Source organism: Lepidochelys olivacea (assembly GCF_965140295.1).
Source record: "Lepidochelys olivacea isolate rLepOli2 genome assembly, chromosome: 1".
NCBI lineage: Eukaryota > Metazoa > Chordata > Testudines > Cheloniidae > Lepidochelys > Lepidochelys olivacea.
In genome coordinates, this window is record NC_140411.1 from 9,362,294 (window position 1) to 9,389,686 (window position 27,393).

Sequence of the window (27,393 nt, forward strand, 5' to 3'; positions counted from 1 at the left end):
GTGGGTATTGTAGTTGTAAAAATGCTTGATAGAGCTCTTGTAGGTGATTGTCTCTGTCTGAGGGTTGGAACAAATGCGGTTGTATCGTAGAGCTTGGCTATAGACAATGGATCATGTGGTGTGGTAAAAGTGGCAATTCTTCAACAAAAAAACATCAAAAACACACTCCAAGGAGAAGACTGCTGAATTGGAATTAATTTGCAAACTGGATACAATTAACTTAGGCTTGAATAAAGACTGGGAGTGGATAGGTCATTACACAAAGTAAAACTATTTCCCCATGTTTATTCCCCCCCCCCAGCGCTGTTCCTCAGACGTTCTTGTCAACTGCTGGAAATGGCCCACCTTGATTATCACTACAAAAGGTCCGTCCCCCCCCCCCGCTCTCCTGCTGGTAATAGCTCACCTTAAGTGATCACTCTCGTTACAGTGTGTATGATAACACCCGTTGTTTCATGTTCTCTGTGAATATAAATCTCCCCACTGTATTTTCCACTGAATGCATCCAGTGAAGTGAGCTGTAGCTCACGAAAGCTTCTGATCAAATAAATTTGTTAGTCTCTAAGTTGCCACAAGTCCTCCTTTTCTTTTTGCGGATACAGACTAACACGGCTGCTACTCTGAAACCTGTAATTTAAGTACGTGATCTGCATTTCCTCTGCACCCTTACTTAACCAATTACTTCTGAGGAAGTCTCTGTTCTATGCACAGTTGGGCTGATGAGAGGGCCTCTCCTAATACATTCTCACGGTATTTCTACACTTGGCTAGCCACAGATCTGTCCTACAAACCTAGACTGCATCTCCTTTCCGAAGGTAGAGGGTTAGGCAGAGTTCAGCTGCGTAGTAGCGAAGGGCTTTTGCATAACATCATGGCTATAGGAGCTAGAACCATGCGAGGATATTCCATCCAGTCCATTCCCAGGGCACTGCGCAGAATTGTTTCCTGAACTATTTTATTTTGTTCACTATATTTTCTAGGGCTCTTTTCCTCCATTGTTAAATGGCCCCAGCGATGTGGTTCCTATCACTTCCCTTAGGAACTTGGCTATAGACTGCTAGTTTAAAAAGGGTAAATGGGATGATCAAAGTAATTGCAGTATAGGCCTGGCTTAGACACTGATTTCAGGCAAAACAGAACAGCAGTTATGGGACTCTGTAAAGAATGGAAATATGAAATGAAAACTTCCTAACTGACAGGGTGGTTAAGCACTGGAATAAATTGCCTAGAGAGGTTGTGGAATCTCTGTCGTTGGAGATTTTTAAGAGCAGGTTAGACAAACACCTGTCAGGGATGATCTAAATAATACTTTGTCCTACAGGGGACTGGACTAGAAGTCTCAATGTCCCTTCCAGTCCTATGATTCTATGATATTAACTTTGAACTATATTTAATGCCAATCAATACGATTTCCTGGAAAACAGGTTACGTGAAGCAAATGTAATATTCTTTGATGAGGTTACAAGTCTGATCGTAACTGTTGGTGTAATATATGTGGACTTTTGTAAAGTATTTGTCTTAGTACTGCAGGGAATTCTGATTTCAAAACTAGCACTGTACTAAATCAATGGCACATATTAAATGGGTTAAAATCTGGCTAACTGATAGATCTCAAAATGTAATTGTTAATAGTGGTAAATCATAAATGAGATGGGGTGTTTCTAGTGGGGTCCTGCAGGGACCACATTTTCAGCCCAACACTAAATTATTTTAATCAATGGTCTGATAGAAAATACAAAATCTTTACTGGTAAAATTTACAGATGACACAAACGTTGGTGGGATGACAAACAACAAAAGCAAAGTCAGTGATATAGAGTTATATGGATCACTTGGTAAGCTTGGCACTATCAAATAAAGCACAGTTTAACACCATCAAATGCAAGGGAACAGGTCTAGACCAGGGGTTCTCAATATACCCGTGTTTACGGAATTAGTGAGACCATCACTGGTTTTGTAAAGGGACCGCGCAGTGCAAAAGAAACACACTTGACCCACAGCACTGCAGGCTGGGCCTCTGCTGCTTGAATAACATAACAAATGGAGTGTGGAAACACACCCAGCAACGAAACACCATCCAGGCCGGTGCCTAAAGATGCAGCCCCTACTCCCAGCTGGGAGTATCTGGGCAAAGTGCCCTAGTAGGACCCTTTCAGCCACTTGGACCCCATCCTGGCTTCTGGGTTCAGACACCACTAGCAGGAGTCCTGCAGTTTCTGTGCTACGCCCAAGGGCTGGGCTCAGAGGGGATATGTCTGTTCCTGGAGGTGCTGGCAGAAGGTCTTTTCAGAGATCACTGAATGGTCCAAAATGGCAACTTAGATTTGTGGATAATTCTGCTCTGCTTTGGGATCCAGGCTACAATGGTTGAGCTGGGCTGCTCCAGTCAAACATGGGGACACCAGGACCACCCAGTGTTCTGGCAGCCACTGCATTACTACCACTGCCCATTCAAACATCTCAAGGAAGGCATCTAGGTCATCTTCGGAACCCATCTTCATTGTATCGGTATGGCTGAAGTGACCAGAGCTACATCCATAGGCCCCCAGCAGAAGACCCGGTCATTGTGGGAGGTCACAGAAGGGCCACCATGTGGTATATGAGCTGCTGTTCCTGGAGAGACCATTCCTGGGTGAGCTGATGGATGGTCATTATTTGTAACAACTGCTGTTGCTGGAGTTGGGTACACAAGTGACAGTTCCTTCCATAGGTGGGGCACACCCACGCACGAGCAAGGCTCTGAATCCGAGCAGCTGATTCTTTCCTCCTCTGACGCCAGCCATCACAAAGCTTGATCCAGTCTGTCTTGCAACTCCTCGCTCCAGCTACAAGCTGACTGCACCAACCAGAGCAGTATTCTACACTCCTTTCCCAATCATCCACAGAGATTCCAAAGGATGCTAAGTCATCTTTGAAAGCATCCCCAAGTCTGGGCAGTGGCCTGCCTCTCTTTCTAGACTCTCCGCAAGCTTCAGAGGACAGCACACTCTTCGGGATCCTGTAATGCGGCGTTCGCTTGACATGTCCAAGCCACCGGAGTTTTTTCTTACTAATCAACGTTCCCATGAATGACATACCAGCACAATTTAACACTTCCACATTTGTCACCCTGTCTTGCCATCTTATTCAAAGAATTTTACACAAGCATCTAATATGAAAACTATTTAGTCTTTTAGTATGTTTGGCGTAAGTCGTCCATGTTTTTGAGCCATCTAGAAGATTGGATAGAGCACATGTCTCATTAATACTGATTTTCACTTTAGTTGACAATTTGTTATTGTTCCAGGCTCCGTCTTGCACAAGGCCAAAGTTCCTGACTGCTTTGCCAATTGTACTAGTGAGCCCAGCATAATGATCTACATTGCTGGTAACAGTAGAGCCAACGTAGCAAAATTGGTTGGCTTTAACATCTGGGACAGGGAAATAAAGAACCCTAGAACAGGAAGCACAGAGGATAAAACGGGGGTAGTTTTGTGGATACGTTTGGAAACAGGTGTTATTGGGAATACCCAGGAGCCCTGGCCCTAGCTCGTCGTAACATTTTGACTCTGTACAGGCCTGATCCAAAGCCCGTTGAAATCAATGAGAGTCTTTCCATTGACTTCAGTGAGATTTAGATCAGGCCCTTATTTCCTAAAAAAACCAAACACCGTTAGTTCTGAAAGTGAAAGTCTGCAGGGCGGTTTCTTAGATAAAGTCAAACTATTTCCTGTGTTATGAACACTGCAGATTAAGTTCTACAACTGCAGCCAACTCTTGCTTGGGACAGCAGCCTGCCAGGGACTCAGACACACTTGGGAAAGTCAGGTATAATAACAGCATTAAATTCTTACTCTTCATTATCCTAATTACAGACCCAGCTGGTGGCTCCTACCCTGATCCGGGCTCAACTGCTAGTCCCGGCTGGGGTGGGGAGGACGGGACTTCCTCTTCCCCTGTACAGCAGCCAGGGCCACGTCAGACCCACCCTAGATTTCTCCCCCAGGCTGCAGGAAGCTCTGCAAACTCTCCTCTTCCCTCTGCCCCCCCTCCACTTCCTGCGCCCATGGCTCCTCAGCTGCAGTTGGAGGGATCACTGTACGGGGAGCTGCTACCCCATCCGCCTAACCGCCATGCATCCAGACCCCCTCATACTTAGAGCTTCCTGTCGAGCATAACCTCCCCCCCCCCGCACCCAGAACCCCCCTGCCAAGCCCCACTCCCCTTACAGCTGGACCATCTCAACAAGCCACCTGCACTCGGATCCCTACCCCACCAAGCCCCAACCAGCTGCATCTGGTCCCCACCCCACTGAGCCCTCCCACAGCATCTGGACCCCCGACACCCAGACCCCTTTACTGAGCTCTATCCCCCCCACACCGAGACCCACTCCGCTGAGCCCCAACCACCTTCACCTGGCCCCTGCTGCAGAATCCCATTACTGTTGCACCCAGAACCCCCCAACAAGCCCCTGTGCATCCAGATCCCCCTGCACCTGGATCCCCCCACTAAGCTGCCCACACCCAGATTGCTCCACACAGAACCCTCTCAACACACACCTGGATCCCCCCACACTAAGCCCCTCCACACTTGGATGCTGTTGAACTGAACCCGCCTGCCCATACCTGGAGCACCTGGCACAGAGGGGCAGGGTCCTGGGGTGTTTCTGGGGCAGGCCCAGCCCTTGCTCTGTGTCAGGGTTGGGTGCACCCTCACCGCTGAGTCTATGTCCAGTGAGGGGAGCTGCAGTGTGATCTCCCACCTCTGCGCAGCCAGTGGCCTGTGCTCCCCAATGCCACGCTGGAGACTTCACATTAATTTGACAAATAAAATTTGCAGAATTTTGCAGAATGTTAAAATATTGTGTGCAGGATTATTAATTTTTTGGCGCAGAATTTTTAATTTTTTGGCGCAGAATGCCCTCAGGAGCAATTTAATGACTCTCTTAAGGGTTCTCTATTAGGAGTTCAGAAGGCGTCTCTCCCTTAGTTGCTTCCTAATTTAAATAAACATTCTGTAGGATATTACCCCTGCTGAGAAGTGCTTGTGGTGCTTCCTTACCCTTCAGCTGTTTACAGCTGGAGAACAGCGAGAGGAGGGACAGTGGCCAAGGTAACTGCACAAAGTTTTACTTGACCCTCCATCAGTGGCGCAGTCCAGAGGAGTCCAGAGTTTGGGGAGCTTATTAACAAGTTTAGGGAGGTTATTAATGATGGTGAACCATCTGACTCACTCTGCCACACCTGATAGGGTTTCTACGCACACATGATTGCTGGGTCCCTTACACACAACTGCTATTTAGTCATTTGGTACCACTCTATGATAATCTTCCTCTTAAATATTACTCTCAATAAGACATCTTCATTACTTTCATTATGAATAAGAGGATACTTCCCCTTTAAATTTTTCCTGAGCCCTGGTCTACACTAGGACTTTAGGTCGAATTTAGCAGCGTTAAATCGATTTAAACCTGCACCCGTCCACACAATGAAGCCCTTTATTTCGACTTAAAGGGCTCTTAAAATCGATTTCCTTACTCCACCCCTGACAAGTGGATTAGCGCTTAAATCGACGTTGCTGGCTCGAATTTGGGGTACTGTGGACACAATTCGATGGTATTGGCCTCCGGGAGCTATCCCAGAGTGCTCCATTCTGACCGCTCTGGACAGCACTCTCAACTCAGATGCACTGGCCAGGTAGACAGGAAAAGAACCGCGAACTTTTGAATCTCATTTCCTGTTTGGCCAGCGTGGCAAGCTGCAGGTGACCATGCAGAGCTCATCAGCACAGGTGACCATGATGTCACTCTCGCAAAAGAGCTCCAGCATGGACCGAACGGGAGGTACGGGATCTGATCGCTGTTTGGGGAGAGGAATCCGTGCTATCAGAACTCCGTTCCAGTTTTCGAAATGCCAAAACCTTTGTCAAAATCTCCCAGGGCATGAAGGACAGAGGCCATAACAGGGACCCGAAGCAGTGCCGCGTGAAACTGAAGGAGCTGAGGCAAGCCTACCAAAAAACCAGAGAGGCGAACAGCCGCTCTGGGTCAGAGCCCCAAACATGCCGCTTCTATGATGAGCTGCATGCCATTTTAGGGGGTTCAGCCACCACTACCCCAGCCGTGTTGTTTGACTCCTTCAATGGAGATGGAGGCAATACGGAAGTAGGTTTTGGGGACGAAGAAGATGATGATGAGGAGGTGGTTGTAGATAGCTCACAGCAAGCAAGCAGAGAAACCGGTTTTCCCAACAGCCAGGAACTGTTTCTCACCCTAGACCTGGAGCCAGTACCCCCCAAACCCACCCAAGGCTGCCTCCTGGACCCAGCAGGCGGAGAAGGGACCTCTGGTGAGTGTACCTTTTAAAATGCTATACATGGTTTAAAAGCAAGCATGTGAAAGGATTACTTTGCCCTGGCATTTGCGGTTCTCCTAGATGTAGTCCTAAAGCCTTTGCAAAAGGTTTCTGGGGAGGGCAGCCTTATTTCGTCCTTCATGGTAGGACACTTTACCACTCCAGGCCAGTAACACGTACTCGGGAATCACTGTAGAACAAAGCATTGCAGTGTATGTTTGCTGTCATTCAACCAAAATCCGTTCTTTATCTCTCTGTGTTATCCTCAGGAGAGTGAGATATAATTCATGGTCACCTGGTTGAAATAGAGTGCTTTTCTTCAGGGGACACTCAGAGGAGCCCATTCCTGCTGGGCTGTTTGCCTGTGGCTAAACAGAAATGTTCCCCGCTGTTAGCCACAGGGAGGGGGGAAGGTTGAGGGGGTAGTCACGCGGTGGGAGGAGGCAAAATGCGACCTTGTAACGAAAGCACATGTGCTATGTATGTAATGTTAACAGCAAGGTTTACCCTGAAAGAGTGTAGCGACTGTTTTATAAAATGTGTCTTTTTAAATACCGCTGTCCCTTTTTTTTTCTCCACCAGCTGCATGTGTTTCAATGATCACAGGATCTTCTCCTTCCCAGAGGCTAGTGAAGCTTAGAAAGAAAAAAAAAACGCACTCGCGATGAAATGTTCTCCGAGCTCATGCTGTCCTCCCACACTGACAGAGCACAGACGAATGCGTGGAGGCAAATAATGTCAGAGTGCAGGAAAGCACAAAATGACCGGGAGGAGAGGTGGAGGGCTGAAGAGAGTAAGTGGCGGGCTGAAGAGAGTAAGTGGTGGGCTGAAGACAGGGCTGAAGCTCAAATGTGGCGGCAGCGTGATGAGAGGAGGCAGGATTCAATGCTGAGGCTGCTGCAGGACCAAACCAGTATGCTCCAGTGTATGGTTGAGCTGCAGCAAAGGCAGCTGGAGCACAGACTGCCACTGCTGCCCCTCTGTAACCAACCGCCCTCCTCCCCAAGTTCCATAGCCTCCACACCCAGATGCCCAAGAACGCGGTGGGGGGGCCTCCGGCCAACCAGCCACTCCACAACAGAGGATTGCCCAAAAAAAAGAAGGCTGTCATTCAATAAATTTTAAAGTTGTAAACTTTTAAAGTGCTGTGCTTAAAGTGCTGTGTGGCATTTTCCTTCCCTCCTCCACCACCCCTCCTGGGATACCTTGGTAGTCATCTCCCTATTTGTGTGATGAATGAATAACGAATGCATGACTGTGAAGCAGCAATGACTTTATTGCCTCTGCAAGCAATGATTAAAGGGAGGAGGGGAGGGTGGTTAGCTTACAGGGAAGTAGAGTGAACCAAGGGGCGGGGGGTTTCATCAAGGAGAAACAAACAGAACTTTCACACCGTAGCCTGGCCAGTCATGAAACTGGTTTTCAAAGCTTCTCTGATGCGTACCGCTCCCTCCTGTGCTCTTCTAACCGCCCTGGTGTCTGGCTGCGCGTAACCAGCAGCCAGACGATTTGCCTCAACCTCCCACCCCGCCATAAACGTCTCCCCCTTACTCTCACAGATATTGTGGAGCACACAGCAAGCAGTAATAACAGTGGGAATATTGGTTTCGCTGAGGTCTAAGCGAGTCAGTAAACTGCGCCAGCGCGCTTTTAAACGTCCAAATGCACATTCTACCACCATTCTGCACTTGCTCAGCCTGTAGTTGAACAGCTCCTGACCACTGTCCAGGCTGCCTGTGTATGGCTTCATGAGCCATGGCATTAAGGGGTAGGCTGGGTCCCCAAGGATACATATAGGCGTTTCAACATCCCCAACAGTTATTTTCTGGTCTGGGAATAAAGTCCCTTCCTGCAGCTTTTGAAACAGACCAGAGTTCCTGAAGATGCGAGCATCATGCACCTTTCCCGGCCATCCCACATTGATGTTGGTGAAACATCCCTTGTGATCCACCAGAGCTTGCAGCACTATCGAAAAGTACCCCTTGTGGTTTATGTACTCGCCGGCTTGGTGCTCTGGTGCCAAGATAGGGATATGGGTTCCGTCTATAGCCCCACCACAGTTAGGGAATCCCATTGCAGCAAAGCCATCCACTATGACCTGCACATTTCCCAGGGTCACTACCCTTGATATCAGCAGATCTTTGATTGAGTGAGCTACTTGCATCACAGCAGCCCCCACAGTAGATTTGCCCACTCCAAATTGATTCCCAACTGACCGGTAGCTGTCTGGCGTTGCAAGCTTCCACAGGGCTATCGCCACTCGCTTCTCAACTGTGAGGGCTGCTCTCATCTTGGTATTCATGCGCTTCAGGGCAGGGGAAAGCAAGTCACAAAGTTCCATGAAAGTGCCCCTACGCATGCGAAAGTTTCGCAGCCACTGGGAATCGTCCCAGACCTGCAACACTATGCGGTCCCACCAGTCTGTGCTTGTTTCCCGAGCCCAGAATCGGCGTTCCACAGCATGAACCTGCCCCATTAGCACCATGATGCATGCATTGTCATGGCCCATGCTTTCAGAGAAATCTGTGTCCATGTCCTGATCACTCACGGGACCGCGCTGACGTCGCCTCCTCGCCTGGTATCGCGTTGCCATGTTCTGGTGCTGCATATACTGCTGGATAATGCGTGTGGTGGTTAATGTGCTCCTAATTGCCAAAATGAGCTCAGCGGCCTCCATGCTTGCCTTGGTATGGCGTCCGCACAGAAAAAAGGCGCGGAACGATTGTCTGCCGTTGCTCTGACGGAGAGAGGGGCGACTGACGACACGGCTTACAGGGTTGGCTTCAGGGAGCTAAAATCAACAAAGGGTGTGTCTGTACATCAAGGAGTATTTCAGGCAGGACTGCACGGAGGGTTCCAATAAGAAATGGTGCACCTAAGTTATCGTTCTTATTGGAACAAGGAGGTTAGCCTGGCCTCTGATTGATACATGGCTAGATTTACCTCGCTGCACCTTCTCTGTGAGTGACTGCAGTGTGATCTAGACAGGGGAGGAGGCAAATGAGTACAAAACAAATCTGGTCTATTTCTTGTTCTGACCCACTCCATCTATCTTTTACATCTTTGGCTGGCAGCAGACGGTGCAGAAGGAGTGCATGCCATCCACATCTCATGGCTGCTCGGCAGAAGATGGTACAGTACGACTGCTAGCAGTCCGTATCGCCTGCCCGCTCACCATAAGACGGTTCAATAGGACTGACTGCAGGACTAAAGAGAATGACCTGCTCAAGTCACTCCAAATTTAGTCCCTGCGCCCATGTCTGCCCAGGCGCTCCTGATCGACCTCACAGAGGCGACCAGGAGCACCTCAGACATGACGATGACGGCTACCAGTCGTACTGTACCGTCTGCTGCCACAAGGCAAGGGGTTGCTGCTACTGTGTAGCAATGCCGTACCGCGTCTGCCAGCACCCAGGAGACATAGGGTGACGGTTACCTGAGCGGGCTCCATGCTTGCCGTGGTATGGCGTCTGCACAGGTAACTCAGAAAAAAAAGGCGCGAAATGATTGTCTGCCCTTGCTTTCACGGGGGGAGGGAGGGAACGGGGGCCTGACGATATGTACCCAGAACCACCCGCGACAATGTTTTAGCCCCATCAGGCATTGGGATCTCAACCCAGAATTCCAATGGGCAGCGGAGACTGCGGGAACTGTGGGATAGCTACCCACAGTGCAACGCTCCGGAAGTCGACGCTTGCCTCGGTACTGTGGAAGCACTCCGCTGAGTTAATGCACTTAATGCATTTAGAGCATTTTCTGTGGGGACACACACACTCGAATATATAAAACTGATTTCTAAAAAACCGACTTCTATAAATTCGACCTAATTTCGTAGTGTAGACATACCCTGAGCTCAGTTATTACATCACATAGACAGACACGCAAAACCACACAATGAATGCAATAGCAAGCATAAGCAAAAACAGAAAGTTCCCTCTGTTAGTTACTGTGAGCATGACATGATTCTCCTACTTGCATGATTATCAATTGATTTTCAAAAGTAGGAGTACATAAACCATTCCCTTATTATTATTACACCACTGTGGGTTCGGCTGCGGTGGCTACAGTTTCATGCTAAACAGAGGGAATGTCACCTCTGCTACTTGCTTCAGATTTAGAGTCTCTAGGAACACATAAAGACCTAGGATAGTGACAACACAAACATTCATAAGCAGGTTATTTTCTGGTCATTGGCTTATGGTTAGAGTTGCCAGGCTTCCGGTTTTCGACCGGAACGCCCAGTCGAAAAGGGACCCTCGTGGCTCTGGTCAGCACCGCCGACCGGGCCATTAAAAGTCCGATCGGTGGCGCAGCGGAGTCCCAGGGCTAAGGCAGGCTCCCTGCCTGCCCTAGCTCCGCGTGGCTCCCAGAAATGGCCGTCAGGTCCCTGCAGCCCCTAGACGAAGAGGGGCCAGGGGGGCTCCGTGCGCTGTCCCAGCCCCGAGGGTCAGCTCCACAGCTCCCGTTGGCTGGGAACCATGACCAATGGGAGCTACAGAGGTGGCGCCTGCAGGCACAAGGTTAGCACGCAGCACTTCCCTGGCCGCCCATGTGTTTAGGGGCTGCAGGGACCTGGTGGCTGCTTCCTAGGAGCCGCAGTAAGTCCCACCGGGACCCCGCACCCCAAGCCCCTGCCCCAGACCAGAGTCTCCTCCCTCATCCAAACTCCCTCCCGGAGCCCTCACCCCCAGCAAAACCCCTGCCCCAGCACCCTCCTGCACCCCAAACTCCTCATCTCCAGCCCCACCCCAGACCCCACACCCCCAGCCGGAGCCCTCACCCCCCCTGTACCCCAACCCCCTGCCCCAGCCCAGAGCCACCTCCTCCACCCCAAACTCCTCATCCCTGGCCCACCCCAGGGCCTGCACACCCAGCTGGAGTTCTCATCCCCACACACACACACCAAACCTCTACCCCAGCCTGGAGCCCTCTCCCACACTCTGAACCCCTCATTTCTGGCCCCACCTGGAGCCCGCACCCAAATCTCCCTGCACCAGCCTGGAGCCCTCTCCCACACCCCAAACCCTTCATCCCCAGACCCACCCCAGAGCCCACAACCCCAGCCGGAGCCTTCACCCACCTCCCGCACCCCAACCCCCTGCCTCAGCCTGGTGAAAGTGGGTGAGGGTGGGGAAGAGTGAGCAACGGAGGGGGGGATGGAGAGAAAGGGGCGGGGCCTCGGAGGAGAGGCAGGGCAGGGATTTGGGGAAGAGGCAGGGCAGGTATGGTCAGTTTTGTGTGATTAGAAAGTTGGCAACCCTACTTATGGTCCTCGTTTCTTGTCTCCAAGGCCTAAAATAGCTAAGCTAAAATCTTACAGCCTCAGCCTACAGGCCTTGCGTTTCAGCCTGTCTTACATCTAAAACTTGGCTCCTCTAAATACGGATCAATCTTATCCTTTTATAATCCTAAAAATTAACTCTAATTAACATACAATGAATATATATGATATAACATATTGATTAATTATAACATTACACAATAAATGAATAATAAACTAAAATGATTGGCTACACATAAAATAACTCTTCTTCTAAAAAAAGGGTGGTTGCTAAAGCAAATGAGATTGAAGTAACTCTTGAATGATAACACATATTTTATTGGGTACAAAATATGTTTTGCCTAGTTTGGTAAGTCTGTATTTAAGGCGAAACTGAGATTAACCCAGAGCCAGCATTCTGGTCAGTTTTGCAGTCCAATGTACGGACTGCTTTTATACCCTGTGTTTTACCCTCTGAAGTTCTGCCTGTCTGACAGGCAGTGATAGAAAGAGAATCTAGTTCACTGCATGGGCACACTCCAGCGTTCTCTCTGGTTTTATTGGAATTCTAATTAATTTGCACTTTTACCCAAAAACCAGCAAATCCACTTTCTACTCCAAGTGTAAAAACTTTATCAATGTGTTCGTGAGGGGACTGTTGGCTCCTTACTAAAACTCAGTGGGGGGTTTTGGTTGGCTAGTTCCCAGTACCAAAAGAAAGGGGAAGAGTTGATGGGAAATCAGGACCATGAGACTGACAGTCCCCAGGGGCAATAGGGAGAGGCCAATGCTCCAAGTCAGCCTGATTGACATGGTGGGCAGCTAATCAGGGAGTCAGGAGGCCAGGGGGTCCCACCCTCCGGGTGAGCTGGAATTACCTGGGTCAGACAGAGTGGGGCCGAGCTAAGAAGAGAGTCAGAGCCCGAGCCGAGCTGGGGAGCAGAGCCGCGCCAGCCAGAGAGAACCAGAGAAGCAGCCCAGAGAGCAGACCTGTGCTGGGAGCAGAGCTGCAGCAACCAGAGGCAGAGGGGCCAGAGAAGCAGCCCAGGGAGCTGGAGGCAGAGCAGCAGCCGTGCTGGAGCTGTCTGGAGCCGCTGGAGAGAGTGAGGGGGACCCTGGGCAGTGGGCCCAGTGCAGGGAGATTGCTGTTTAATAAATTGTATTTGCTTTAGCTGTATGTAATTTTTGTAATTGTTTCTTTTAAGATCTAGCAAAAAGCCTAAGTTCCAGATGTATTTTTTTTCCTTTTTGTTTTTAATAAAGTTAACCTTTTTTAAGAACAGGATTAGATTTTTGGTGTCCTAAGAGGTTTGTGCACATTGGTTGATTAGCTGGTAGTCACAGCTAATTTCCTTTGTTTTCTTTCTCAGCTCTTCCCTGTGGTGGGGGAAGGGGGGGAGGGTGAAAGGGCTTGAGGGTACCTCACAGGGAGGAATTCCTAAGTGCTCCTTCCTGGTTTCAAAAGGGTTTTTTTGCATTTGGGTGGTGGCAGCATTTACCAAGACAAGGTCAGAGAAAAGCTGAAGCCTTGGGAGTGTAATACGAGCCTGGAGTGGCCAGTATTAATTTTTAGAATCCTTGCAGGCCCCCCACCTTCGGCACTCGGAGTGACAGAGTGGGGACTCAGCCTTGACAGCCCCTATAAAGAAGCTTACAGAAAAAATAGGGGTTGGGAGGTAATATGAGGACTTCCTCCCTAACTTCAAGCCCAGTAGTTAGGGTATTACCTGGGACAGGCAGAAACACACTCCCCCACATCTACCAGAGAGAGACGGATTTGAACTAGAGCCTAGCACTTAGGTGGTGAGGGCACCAGCCATTGGTCTATACAGTCATTCCCATGCTTAGATGTAGTGAAACAATCATTGGCCTAAGAGAGAGAGCAAGTGTGAGAGAGACCCTGTACCCTAGTGTTTCTGGCACCTGCCTTGGCTGTGGGAATCCCAGGCTCCCATCCCCCTCCTCCAATGCATTTTTAAAATTATGTATCCCCAGGGGAACACCATCAACAGGAGAGACTGAGGGAGCCCCACACCAGAGTATTCCATAGGCCAGTTGCTAGGGCATTCCCCCCAAAGGTGATTGATACCTTTTCAAAACTCTTCTCCTATCAGGTGGAGGAAGGACTTGAATTGGGGCTCTCCCAGAAACAGGGCAACACGTTAACGTAATAGGATGTGCACAGTTCTTAGCCAGTTGGCATTACTGAGTCTGTTCAATATTTTACTTCTGTCACAGCCAAAGTAAGAACTGGTTCACTTTGGAGGAAAAACATTGAGAGCCGTATGGCATTCTTTTACTGGCACAGTTTTGTAGGTGTTATTTTCACCTATAAGGGGCTCTGTAGTTTTTACTCTAATGTAGCTGCACAAGGTGACCACTGCATCTCCTCCCCCCACACTCACAGCTGACCTTGCCTAGTCACACGGTGTTAATACTCCAGAGACTTGTCTCCATTAGGGTTTTACAGCAAGGTAGCTAAAGCACTGTAGTTATCCTCCTGTGGAATGCCACCTTGTCTTCAAGATGGCAAATGTTAGTGCTTTACCCTAGGGCTCAGCAGGAACAAACAATTGTGAAGTGTCTAAATTAGCATTTTAAAGGTGTCTGTAAGGTGGGTTAATTGGCAATCAGTGAACTCCACTGAAATTAGGACTTCAAAACTCCTGTCTAGACATACCCATGTGTGACAGGTTTCAGAGCAGGTAGCCGTGTTAGTCTGTATCAGCAAAAACAACGAGGAGTCCTTGTGGCTCCTTAGAAACTAACAAATTTATCTGGGCATAAGCTTTCGTGGGCTAAAACCCACTTCATCAGATGCATGGAGTGAAAAATACAGTAGGCATATATACACAACAAAAAAACTTCAAAAACAGACTCCAATGAGAAACTGCAGAACTGGAATTAATTTATCAACTGGACACCATCAAATTAGGCCTGAATAAAGACTGGGAGTGGATGGGTCACTACAAAAACAAAAAACTAATTTCCCCCTACTGTTACTCACACCTTCTTGTCAACTGTTTGAAATGGGCCACTCTGATTACCACTACAAAAGTGATTTTTCCTCCTCTTGATAATAGCCCACTTCCACTTTAATTGAATTGTCTCATTAGAACTGACCCCCCACACACACTTGGTAAGGCAACTCCCATCTTTTCATGTACTGTGTATATATATCTGCCTACTGTATTTTCCACTCCATGCATCTGATGAAGTGGGTTTTAGCCCACGAAAGCTTTTGCCCAAATAAATTTATTAGTCTCTAAGGTGCTACAAGTACTCCTCGTTGTTTATATCCATGTGTGTAAGTGTAAGTGGGGGAACGGTCCTGCTATTGTGGGGAACTTTCCTGGCTTCTGCACTACCCCTGGAATCGGCTAGCGAAAGGATAAGTCCTCGCCCCAGCTCCCTTTACCCAGAGGCCTGCCTTACCTCAAGGACTCCCCTTCCACTCTGCTGTGTCGCAGAGTCCTTGGAACCAGGCATACCAAACCCGCAAAAAAAATACAGAAATTGGGCTTGTTTTTGGCTTAATTGGCTTGGGAGTTGCTTGTTGGCTGGTTTTTGACTTGTAGCTTGTTGCTGCTTATTTTTTGATCGGCTCCCGGCAAGCAGGGGCAAGGGGCAAACAGGGGCAAGGGGGGAAGAGAGTCAGGGGTGCCCAGCAGGCCCACCACAGTCCCAGACTGCACACCAGGGGGATCTAGTCACATAGCGTCTTGGGGTTCTTAGGGACTGGCTTGTTTTGGCCTTGTTTTGAATGGGATTAGCTTGATTTTTGTTTTATTGTGAAAGTCGGGCTGCTTATTAACCACATGAAAGTTGGCAACTGTGTGTTAACCCCAACAAGGCTGGGCCCAGGATTCCTTGGGGCTTGACCCCCAACCTTGTGCTGTTCACTTAGGACAGGGGCTAGGGTGGCCCCGCTCCAGCGTACTCTCTCCTCACCAGTGACTTTCTTGACCCATTGATTAATTTATTAAACAGCAGCAGCAAGAGAAATAAGGGGAAAATGGGAAAGGTTAAAGGAAACAAGGAACCCACCCTGTGGGCATGGGGAAACCACAAACAGCATCTCTGGGACGTAAGGGAAGTTCACAGTCTGTTCCTCACACATCCCAGGCCTCCCTCCCAGGCCCTGGCTGCGCTGCGGTGATACTGCAGGTCAGACCCCTGCTCTGAAATTGGCCACATGCCCGCAGGGTCTAGGTGACAGGACCCTTCTCTCCAGCATCAGCTCCCCTGTCAGGTTCGTGTTTCCTCTCCGAGTCCAGCTTGCAAGGGCTCTTGTCGGGTGATGTATCCCTGCACTCCCCCGTCCCTCCCAGTCACTCACGGCACTTGCCTGCAGTGTTAGAGGTGACACAGCTGGTATCCGCTAGCCTGGCTCTGGGCCTGCGGCTCCCCACTACAGCTAAGCCCTGGATCCTCATCGGGGCAACTGGTCTGTGCTGCCCCAGCTCTGCCCCCAGCCCAGCTCTGGCTGCGGATCTCTCCTTTACTCTGCCCTTGGCAGCCCCAGCTCACACCCAGGCCCCGGGCTCCTGACTCCCTCATTGACCTGCCTGCCCTGTCAATCAGGCTGACTTGGAGCGTTGGCCTCTCCCATTGGCCCTGGGGACTGTCAGCCTCAGGAGCCTAATTTCTCTTCCACCCTTTCGCAATCTAGGAGAAAGTGGGGTTTTTTGGTTGACCCTCCCTCTGAGTTTCAGTGAGGGACCAGCAGCCCCCTCACATAAGGTTCTATTCAATACATATACGAGGTATTGCCTTAAATAAATAACATATAGAAAAACATCTGCAGTATGATGTGTTAAGTGCTGTCGAATGTCATTGCTGTGTGTCATAAATATAAAGGGAAGGGTAAACCCCTTTAAAATCCCTCCTGGCCAGAGGAAAAATCCTCTCACCTGTAAAGGGTTAAGAAGCTAAAGGTAACCTCGCTGGCACCTGACCAAAATGACCAATGAGGAGACAAGATACTTTCAAAAGCTGGGAGGAGGGAGAAAAACAAGGGGTCTGTGTCTGTGTGATGCTTTTGCCGGAGACAGAACAGGAATGGAGTCTTAGAATTTAGTAAGTAATCTAGCTAGGTATGTATTAGATTATGATTTCTTTAAATGGCTGAGAAAAGAGCTGTGCTGAATAGAATGACTATTCCTGTCTGTGTGTCTTTTTTGTAACTTAAGGTTTTGCCTAGAGGGATTCTCTATGTTTTGAATCTAATTACCCTGTAAGGTATCTACCATCCTGATTTTACAGAGGTGATTTCTTTTTAGTTCTATTAAAAGTCTTCTTGTAAGAAAACTGAATGCTTTTTCATTGTTCTAAGATCCAAGGGTTTGGGTCTGTGGTCACCTATGCAAATTGGTGAGGATTTTCACCAAACCTTCCCCAGGAAGTGGGGTGCAAGGGTTGGGAGGATTTTGGGGGGAAAGATGTGTCCAAACTACGTTTTTTTCAGGAACCCAGATAAAGTTTGGTGGTGGCAGTGGAAATCCAAGGGCAAAGGGTAAAATAATTTGTACCTTGGGGAAGTTTTAACCTAAGCTGGTAAAAGTAAGCTTAGGAGGTTTTCATGCAGGTCCCCACATCTGTACCCTAGAGCTCAGAGTGGGGAAGGAACCTTGACACTGGTAACACTGTCCAGGCTGCTAAGCTATTCCAGCTGCTCAGGGCTGCTGTTCAAGTACATAGGGAGAAAATAAAGGCCAAGGCACAAAACAAGTTTAAACTAGCTAGAGACATAAAGTGTAAAAAGAAAACTTTCTACAAATATATTAGAAGTCAGGGAAAGACCAATGACAGGGCAGGCTCATTACTCAATGAGCGGGGTGAACAATAACAGAAAATGTGGAAATGGAAGAAATGCTAAATGACTTTTTTGGTTCAGTTTTCACCAAAAAGGTGAGTAGCGATTGGACGTCTAACATAATGAATGCAAGTGAAAATGAGGTGGGATCAGAGGCTAAAGTAGGGAAAGAACAAGTTAAAAAATTACTTAGACAAGTTTGATGTCTTCAAGTCACCAGGGCCTGATGAAATACATCCTAGAATACTCAAGGAGCTGAGTGAGGAGATATCTGAGCCACTAGCGATTATCTTCAAAAAGTCATGGAAGACGGGAGAGACTCCAGAGGACTGGAAAAGGGCAAATATAGTGCCAATTTATAAAAAGGGAAATAAGGATAACCGGGGGAATTACAGACCAGTCAGCTTAACTTCTGTACCCAGAAAGATAATGGAGCAACTAATTAAGCAATCAATTTGTAAACACCTAGAAGATAAGAAGGTGGTAAGTAACAGTCAGCATGGATTTGTTAAGAACAAATTTTGTCAAATGAACCTAATATTTCTTTGACAGGATAACACGCCTTGTGGATAGGGTGGAGGTGGTAGATGTGGTAGGTCTTGACTTTTGATGTGGTCTCGCATGACCTTCTCATAAAAAACTGCAGAATTCAACCTAGATGGAGCTACTATAAGGTGGGTGCATAATTAGTTGGAAAATCGTTCCCAGAGAGTAGTTAGTGGTTCACAGTCATGATGGAAGGGCATAACCAGTGGGGTCCAAAATGATCTGGACAAACTGGAGAAATAGTCTGCAGTAAATAGGATGAAAGTCAAGAAGGACAAATGCAAAGTACTCCCCTTAGGAAGGAACAATCAGTTGCACACATACAAAATGGGAAATGACTGCTCAGGAAAGAGTTCTGCAGAAAGGGATCTGGGGCTCACAGTGGATCGCAGGCTAAATATGAATCAACAATGTAACACTGTTGCAACAAAAACATTTCTGGGATCCTGGGAACAGGCGTCGATCACCCTGTTAGCCACTGGGTAGAACTGAGCAGCGAGGCACAGAGTGTATGAGGTAGTTGCCGAGCAAACACTTGACCAGGTACTTGGTGAGGCACTGAACTATTCAGTTATATCGTTATTTTAGCCCCATTCTCTAGGACAGGGGTTCTCAAACTGGGGGTTGGGACCCCTCAGGTGGTCACGAGGTTATGACCTGGGGGGTTGCGAGCTGTCAGCCTCCACCCCAAACCCCACTTCACCTCCAGCATTTATAATGGTGTTAAATATTTTTAAGTGTTTTTAATTGATATGGGGTGGGGGGTCGCACTCAGAGGCTTGCTGCGTGAAAGAGGTCACCACTACAAAAGTTTGAGAACCACGGATCTAGGATACAATCGACAGACCTGGGTACAATATTTCCACACACACACACACACCCCCGCCCAGAATCCTTTAGGAAGTGAAACCAGGATTTCCCCACAACTACTGCCCACCCCTCCAGCTGAGAACTGTATTTCAGAGACAAACCTGCCCCGTTATGGCTGGGCTGCCATCTGTGAGAGAGCAATTCCTGCCTGGGAAATCCCAGGTACTGAATGTGGAACAACGGATCACAGTGACACAATTGGGAGGATGTTTGGGTTTGGTGTGTTCTTTCCCCCCACATCGCCACTGACGTTCCTGATGGATTCTCCTACAGCCGCACCGGGGAAGTTGGAACAATGCTGGGGCCTCTGCTGATCCCCTTGACATACTTCTGTCTTCACACCTGGCTGGGAATCCCTCAGGTAAACTCTTGAGCTTTGCCTGGGAAGCACTCTGTGTTTTCTCGTGTTTCTGCTCAAGGCTATACAGGCAGCAACACTGCCTTAGACCCATAGACGTGTAGGGCTGGGAGAGACCGCGAGAGGTCATCTAGTGCAGCCTTGTGCGCTGAGGCAGGGCCAAGTGCACCGAGACCAGCCCGGACAGGTGTTTGTCTAATCAGGGCCCCACAACCCCTTCCGCAGTGGCTGGTAGGGGAACCCCGGCCCTCCCACTAAGCTGGGTTCCCATCCAGGGACCCTCTGACCAGCAGCCAAGGTCTGTTCCATCAGACTCCTTGCTGCTGCCTCCCTGGATATCTTCCTACCACAGCCCTTTTCCAGCCCGCACAGCCTCTCCCGGCTCATCCTTCTTTCAGGGCCGGGCTCGCAGGGCTCCCCCTTGGAATCTCCCAACACAATCCCAAACCAAAAGAACAAAATTAAACCAATTTCTGCCCAGCTCAGGCTTCCTCCCCACCCTGCAGGAGTCTCTCTGTTCCCCTCAGGTCTCTTCACTGCCAGGAGAGGGACTGCCGAGGTCTTCCCCCTCTCCCTGCAGCCCCTCAAACTCTAGTCCAAACTCCCCCTAGGCTTTACCAACACTGCCCCTGGCTTCCTCCTGGTCCAAGGCAACTCACCTCTGGCCACAGGCTTCACGGCCCCCACCCTCGTAGGCCTCCTTCTGGCTCTGGGCCCTCCATTTCTAGCTCCGGGCCTCTCTCTGCCTTTAGCCCAAGAGGAAACATCCCCAGCCACCCCAGCTGGGTTTGATCACCAGTTATGCCTAACACCCCTCCGAGTGCCACCCGCAGCCTAAAGGGGTTCAGGCTCCTGTTAATCTCTGGTTAACCAGTCTGGGGTTTATACAACCCACCACAGCGCTGTTGTCGTCCTCCATGTGCATTCGGGGGTTGGATCCTGGATGGAACCTTCCCACGGGCACCGCCAGCCCTGGGGCATGCAGTGCATGGCTGGCATACGGAGATGGCAACCCACTGACTCCCCCTGAGGTAAATGGGGGTGTTTTCTAGATACTTGTATGGGAGTGGATTGGGATCTCAGTCCCTCCTAGCTCCCTCCCATATCTCTTGTGCCCCATGCTTTGTCTTCCCTATTAATGACAGGTTTCAGAGTAACAGCCGTGTTAGTCTGTATTCGCAAAAAGAAAAGGAGGACTTGTGGCACCTTAGAGACTAACCAATTTATTTGAGCATGAGCTTTCGTGAGCTACAGCTCACTCGAGGTGAGCTGTAGCTCACAAAAGCTCATGCTCAAATAAATTGGTTAGTCTCTAAGGTGCCACAAGTATTCCTTTTCTTTTTCCCTATTAATGTATCCCTTCCTGCCTTTCTTCCTAACCTCCCCCTCCCCACCTGCACATAGGATATCTATTACACTAACAAAGTCCTCAGTAAACTAAAAATGCATCTGTAATGATTACAGTGCTCACTGGTCCTTGAGTGTGCCCCCGCTCCCCTCAAAAAAAAAAAAATCATGGAGCCAACATAACATTTGCCATACAACACACTGTGGATTCTGCCTATATGTTCCACCCCTTTCATCAGTCTTGTCTATTTTGAGGTAAGCCCCTAAGGGCAGAGGCCATCTCTCAGTGTGTTTGTACAGGGCTGAGCACAATGGGACCCTGATCCTGGGTGTGACCTCTAGGTGGTATTGTAACACAAATGCTAATGTGACTGTACGTTTCCTTTATTCTCCCAGACAAAATGGGAGGTGAAGCTGAGCATGATGGATGACGCTTTTGATGACCAATATCTAGGATGTGCTAAAAAAATGGATGGAATTGCACCTGGACTGCTAGAAAAAGAAAAGAGCAAGTCCTCACTGCTTAGAATGGTATGGGAAAAAGCAGAACAACAATGGGAAAAAGTAAAAAAAAAAAAATTTCTTGCCCCAGAGACTTTAAAGATAAGCAGGGAATAGCCAGAGTAGCCTATACTGACAAAATCCAAATCTACAATGAAGTTTTTCCAACTACATTTAATAAGGCAGTGAGAGAGAATGGGACATCTCAAGCGGATTACATGGCCCATTTCCATTTCAAAGCCTTTCACTATTATTTGACAACTGCTCTACAGCTCTTACGAAAGGGGTGTGATGTGACGTATAACAGGAAGGTGTACCGGGGCACTCAGACTAAATACACAGGATCAGGTGACATGAGGTTTGGACACTTTGCCTCTTCATCAATTGAGGAAAAAGAGGCTGAAAAATTTGGTACAAACACATTTTTCACCATCCGGTCATGCTTTGGAGTTGAAATCTGGAAATTCTCATATGATCCTCTCCAAAAAGAAGTGTTAATCCCAGTCCATGAGACATTCAATGAAGCCAATGTACAAGGGAGTAACCACTTTGTCCTACAGAGCACAAACCGGACCTGCAGCTATTTTAACTGCGCGTACCTGGGCGGTGAGTACTGGGCTCAACATGAGAAATATCTGTGTGGGGCTTTTTGCTGTGGAGAATTTGAAAACCCCACCTCAGGGAGAGCTGATGAGAGGGACGCTGACTTGCGGACTTGCCACCAGGGCTGGGGGAGACAGGCTGCCGCGACTCTTGCTGCTAGAGATCCTCAGGCTGGGGTGGGTGGACACTAGGGCCCAATACTTACTGAGGAAAGAGAAGGTGCCTAGACGTCTCACACACACACACACATCAGGGCTAGGGATGATGGTGAGGAACTTCAGAGAGATCTAACCAACTAAGTTGGGTGAATGGGCAACACAACATCAGGTGAAATTCACTGACACATTCAATGTAATGCAGATTGTGAGGAATAATTTCCCTGGATTGTTAATGAGCTATATCAACTCAGAAGGAAACCCGGCCCTCATTGTGGAGACTTCAACGCAAATCTCAATGAAAACCTCTGTTCAATGTGCTACTAGGTCTATAAAGGAAACAAAATGCTAGCAAGCATAAGGAATGATGGAATGGAGAATAATGTAAAAATATTGTAACACCATTATATGAATCAAGGGGGCACACTTCATTGGGATTAGGGTTGGCTCTGATTACCCAAGATCAAAAAGATTTATTGGAAGATGGGGGGTGGGAAAAGAGTTGAGAGAAGGGGGATGAAAATGATCAGAGCTCTGGAGAGATTGGGATGGTTTAGTTAAGACAAAAAAGGTGATATGGAAAATGGTAGTGTCTAATTTACCACTTTATCATAAAACATGAATAAACTGAAGATTCACTAATTAAAATAGGTTAAGGGATTATAGAATGCAGGGTTAACTTGTAGAACTCATTGCCAAAAGGTTTCCATGAGGCCAAGAGCTTAGTAGAATTCAAAAAGAGAATTAGCTATTTAGACAGTGAGAATCTCCACAGTTGTTACATAGGATAAAAAATTTAAAAGAGCAATAAACCCTTAGGCCTGAGGTCATAAGGCAGTTACTAACTGCCAGGGTTGGGGAAGTAATTTCCTGTATGTGTAGGGAATTCAACTCTGGGGTTTCTTACAGCTTCTCCTGATGCAGCTGGGCCTGACCTCAGTCAGGGACAGGACACCAGGCTAGATGTAGCCTGTTGGCGGGATCCAGTCTGACAATTACTATGTTTCTTTGGAAATAGTAGAATGGAGTTGAAAATTCTACCTAAGGTCACATTTCATTGACCCTCTCCGTTTGTACCGTAGGAGAGAAGAACAAAAAGTGTGTTGACAACTCTGGTAAGAAAGAAACATTTTGTTTTCATTGATCTGACCATAACTTGCCCTCTGTATCGAGGGGCAGGGCTGAGACCAACCCCACCAGGCAAACATGTCATACGCAGGGAAACAACTTGAGAAAAAAGTGGGGTGAACAGCATGGTCCATCTATTTATCCAGGTTCTCGTATGAAGCTCATGACTTGTATCTGAGCACCTTCACGTCTGACTCAATTCCATGCGCAGCTGATTTCTGAAAAGAAATTTTGAGAATAACCCCCTAGAGCACTAGAGATTCATCTTCAGTGTTCTGAACCATAAGCTGAACACACATCCCCTAACCCTACAACACAAGTGTGTCTTCATCTCCCTCCTCTCATAACTAGACCCATTCTGTCCCCAATGGGGTGACATCCTCCCAAAGGACTAAACAGGACTATTTTACCAGAGCAGATCGGAAAAATTTCAACAAAATATTTTCTCGTTGGAATTTGACAGTTTGTCAAACTCCAAACCTTTTGCAGAGATGGTTTGATTTTGACGCTGTCAGAACGTTGCCTGGGTTCTGGCAGCTCACCTGCCTGGCTCCTTGGCTGGGAGGCTGCCTAGGAGTCATGGACCCCAGGACTTCCAGTGCCCCCGACTCTGGGACAGCCTGGTTGGTGGACTGCCCCAGAGCTGATGCTCCATTCCCTTGTGTGGAGAATTTCAAAATGTTGGGGTTTTTCATTCCAAGTGAGAACAAAACCAAATTTTGAAATATCAAAATCCTCCACATAATGGAATGACCCTTCTTTTCATTTTCCCCGAAAGCTAATAAAAAAACAGAAATGGTGTTACTGGTGTCTGCATCCAGTCTTTCATAGATTCTGGTCTTCATTATTCATAACTGGTCTGGAATACACTTATATGGGAGAGAACAAGCTCCAAATCAGAGCCTCTGGGACTGGCTTGGGTGAAACATGCTCACCAATGATTAGGAGTGCTTGTGGCACCTTAGACTAACCAACTTATTTGGGCATAAGCTTTCGTGAGCTGCAGCTCACTTCATCGGATTGTAGCTCACGAAAGCTTATGCTCAAATAAATTGGTTAGTCTCTAAGGTGCCACAAGTCCTCCTTTTCTTTTTGCAAATACAGACTAACACAGCTGCTATTCTGTCACCAACGATTGATACCAAAGGAACAAGCAGGCTGAGGAGGGAGGAAGGAAGCAGGTGAAATCTCACCAGTGAGATGAATGTTGCAGACTGGAGTGTCCTGCTGAGGGGAAATGGATTAGTGTCTCTCTGCAATAAGCAGGTTCCAGTAGCCATTGGGAAGGATCCCTGTGTCCCACTTTAAGGATCTCTGTCAGTGTGAAATAATTTCCTAACAATTGTTTGATCCGCTTTTTCCTATTAACAGCTACCAGAAGAGGCCTGGCCTTCCCCAGTGTTCTGAGCCCTTCACGGTTTGGAGGACCCATCCTCCTGGTCCACGTTGCTGCTCTGAAGCTGTTTGCTGATTTCTAAATTGTCCTATTCGTGTCGCTCACTTTTTCTCTCGAACACAAATCATGGTGATGGGATTTGCCAGATCCAAAGCCAAAGCCGTCCTGCTATTCTGCCAGCGTTCCAAAGGGAAACCAGGAACATGGAGGGAGTGTCACTGGTACCTGCTTGGGCAAGCTTTGATTATACGTTATCAAACAACATTATCCGATAGTTCTATTCCAGGTGGGATTTGTTTTACAATGGTAGAGCTATAAATTGATGCCTGTTATATAAAGAATTACTTGTATTCCTGTCATGCTAGCACTTTCGTACCAACTTTTGATGACTTCAGTAAAAGACTTCTAAGATATGAACTAAGTAAAAGTATTTTCATTAATATGGTAGATGGATTTAATCTGTCTCTCAGCCAGGTGAATCTGTAACAGCGCAGTTTGTGGGGTCTCATGTCTATCTCTCTCAGTCACTTCCATATCAAGTGGGGAATTATTAGTTAAATTGGATAAGATGGGCATCAATAGGAAAATTGAAAGGTGGATAGGGAATTGGTTAAAGGGGAGACTACAACGGGTCCTACTGAAAGGTGAACTGTCAAGTTGGAGGGAGGTTACCAGTGGAGTTCCTCAAGGATCAGTTTTGGGACCAATCTTATTTAATCTTTTTATTACTGACCTGGGCACAAAAAGTGGGAGTGTGCTAATAGTTTGCGGATGATACAAAGCTGGGAGGTATTGCTAATTTAGAGAAGGACAGGGATACCCTACAGGAGGATCTGGATGACCTTGTAAACTGGAGTAATAGGAATAGGATGAAATTTAATAGTGAGAAGTGTAAGGTCATGCATTTAGGGATTAATAACAAGAATTTTAGTTATAAGCTAGGGACGCATCAACTAGAAGTAACGGAGGAGGAAAAGGACCTTGGAGTATTGGTTGATCATAGGATGACTGAGCTGCTAATGTGATATGGCTGTGAAAAAAGCTAATGTCGTCTTGGGATGCATCAGGAGAGGTATTTCCAGTAGGGATAAGGAGGTTTTAGTACCGTTATATAAGGCACTGGTGAGACCTCACCTGGAATACTGTGTGCAGTTCTCGTCTCCCATGTTTAAGAAGGATGAATTCAAACTGGAACAGGTACAGAGAAGGGCTACTAGGATGATCCGAGGAATGGAAAACTTGTCTTATGAAAGGAGACTCAGGGAGCTTGGCTTGTTTAGCCTAACTAAAAGAAGGTTGAGGGGAGATATGATTGCTCTCTATAAATATATCAGAGGGATAAATACCAGAGAGGGAGAGGAATTATTTAAACTCAGTACCAATGTGGACACAAGAACAAATGGATATAAACTGGCCACTAGGAAATTTAGATTAGAAATTAGACAAAGGTTTCTAACCATCAGAGGAGTGAAGTTTTGGAATAGCCTTCCGAGGGAAGTAGTGGGGGCAAAAGATCTATCTTGCTTTAAGATTAAACTCGATAAGTTTATGGAGGAGATGGTATGATGGGATAACATGGTTTTGGTAATTAAATATTCATGGTAAATAGGCCCAATGGCCTGTGATGGGTTTTTAGATGGGGTAAGATCCAAGTTACCCGGGAAAGAATTTTCTGTAGTATCTGGCTGATGAATCTTGCCCATATGCTCAGGGTTTAGCTGATCGCCATATTTGGGGTCGGGAAGGAATTTTCCTCCAGGGCAGATTGGAAGGCCCTGGAGGTTTTTCGCCTTCCTCTGTAGCATGGGGCACGGGTCACTTGCTGGAGGATTCTCTGCTCCTTGAGGTCTTCAAACTACAATTTGAGGACTTCAATAGCACAGATATAGGTGTGAGGTCTTTTTTAGGAGTGGTGGGTGAAATTCTGTGGCCTGCGTTGTGCAGGAGGTCAGACTAGATGATCATAATGGTCCCTTCTGGCCTAGATATCTATGAATCTATGAATCAAATTTTCTCAGAAGAGAATATTTTTAACTGTGAAATCAAAGGTCCAATTCTGGGCTAGTTTACCCACCTGCATGCCCACTGACTGTCCTGGGATTGCATGGGGTCTAATCAGTAACAGCATGGAGGTAGGCCTGACCACTACCATGGTAGCTGATGTATTCCAGCAAGGGGCAAGGCGTGTGTATGAATATTCTGAATAGCCAGAGAGAGCCATCAGGAGGACACCGGATCTGGACACAGTTGTGATGGGATCCCCATGGTGCAACCTGGGACTCTGGGACTGCTGTGCCCCCTTAACTCTCTCCAGCCTGGTCTGTCTCTGACAATGCCTTGCTAGTGACCAGCAGCAAACCCCTCCAGGTGCTGTGATCACTCAGTACAACAGCATATGGAGCCCCATACCCAGCTATACTGCATGAATGCTCCCAGAACCACTCATGAATCACACAGGGAAAGGCACCAGAGCAAAATCCCCCCAGCTCCCAGCCTTGTACCCCAGGAATATACGGTCTTGCCCTGCTCAACAATGGAAAGTGGACATACAGCAGCCTTTGCAAACCTCAGCACATTTGCACACACTTCAGGCAAACTCACTGGTAAAGATAAACAGCTAAACAAATTTATTGACTACAAAAAGATATTTTAAGTGACTAAAAGTGTTTGACTTTTTGCCTAAGTTAGTTACCAAAAGAAAAAAAGTGTACACAGTCTAAAACTCTCAACCCTATTAGACTGGGTAACAGCTAGACTAAACAATTTCTCACCCCACTGGATATTGCTGTCCTTAATATCATAGGCACCAGCTTTCAAAAGTGCCCCAAGACCCCATTCCACCTCACCTCTTTCTGCCCCTGCTCCACCCCGCCCCTTCCTGCCCAGTTCTACCAGATCTTCACTACTCCCCCCTCAGAGCCTCCCGAATTCCACAAAACAGCTGATCACTGGAGGCAGGGGGAGGCACTGATAAGCAGGGCCCGCTGGAGGCCATGGTGGGAGAGGAGAAGCGGATGGGTGCTGAGCACCCACCGGCAGCCGTCCACCAATTTTTCCCCTGTTGGTGCTCCAGCCATAGAGCA

At 47.8% G+C, this 27,393-nt stretch overlaps 1 protein-coding gene across 1 annotated transcript; it reads left to right on the forward strand.

Annotated features, from left to right (window-relative positions):
* Positions 1 to 19,117: 19,117 nt before the first annotated feature.
* On the forward strand, positions 19,118 to 24,392 carry LOC311514768 (T-cell ecto-ADP-ribosyltransferase 1-like; the record flags this gene model as incomplete). Its single annotated transcript, XM_084617465.1, is given in 6 exon segments — positions 19,118 to 19,183; positions 20,924 to 21,094; positions 21,097 to 21,793; positions 21,796 to 21,807; positions 22,869 to 22,901; positions 24,286 to 24,392. Coding segments are annotated over 6 exon segments (1,086 nt in total).
* Positions 24,393 to 27,393: the final 3,001 nt, after the last annotated feature.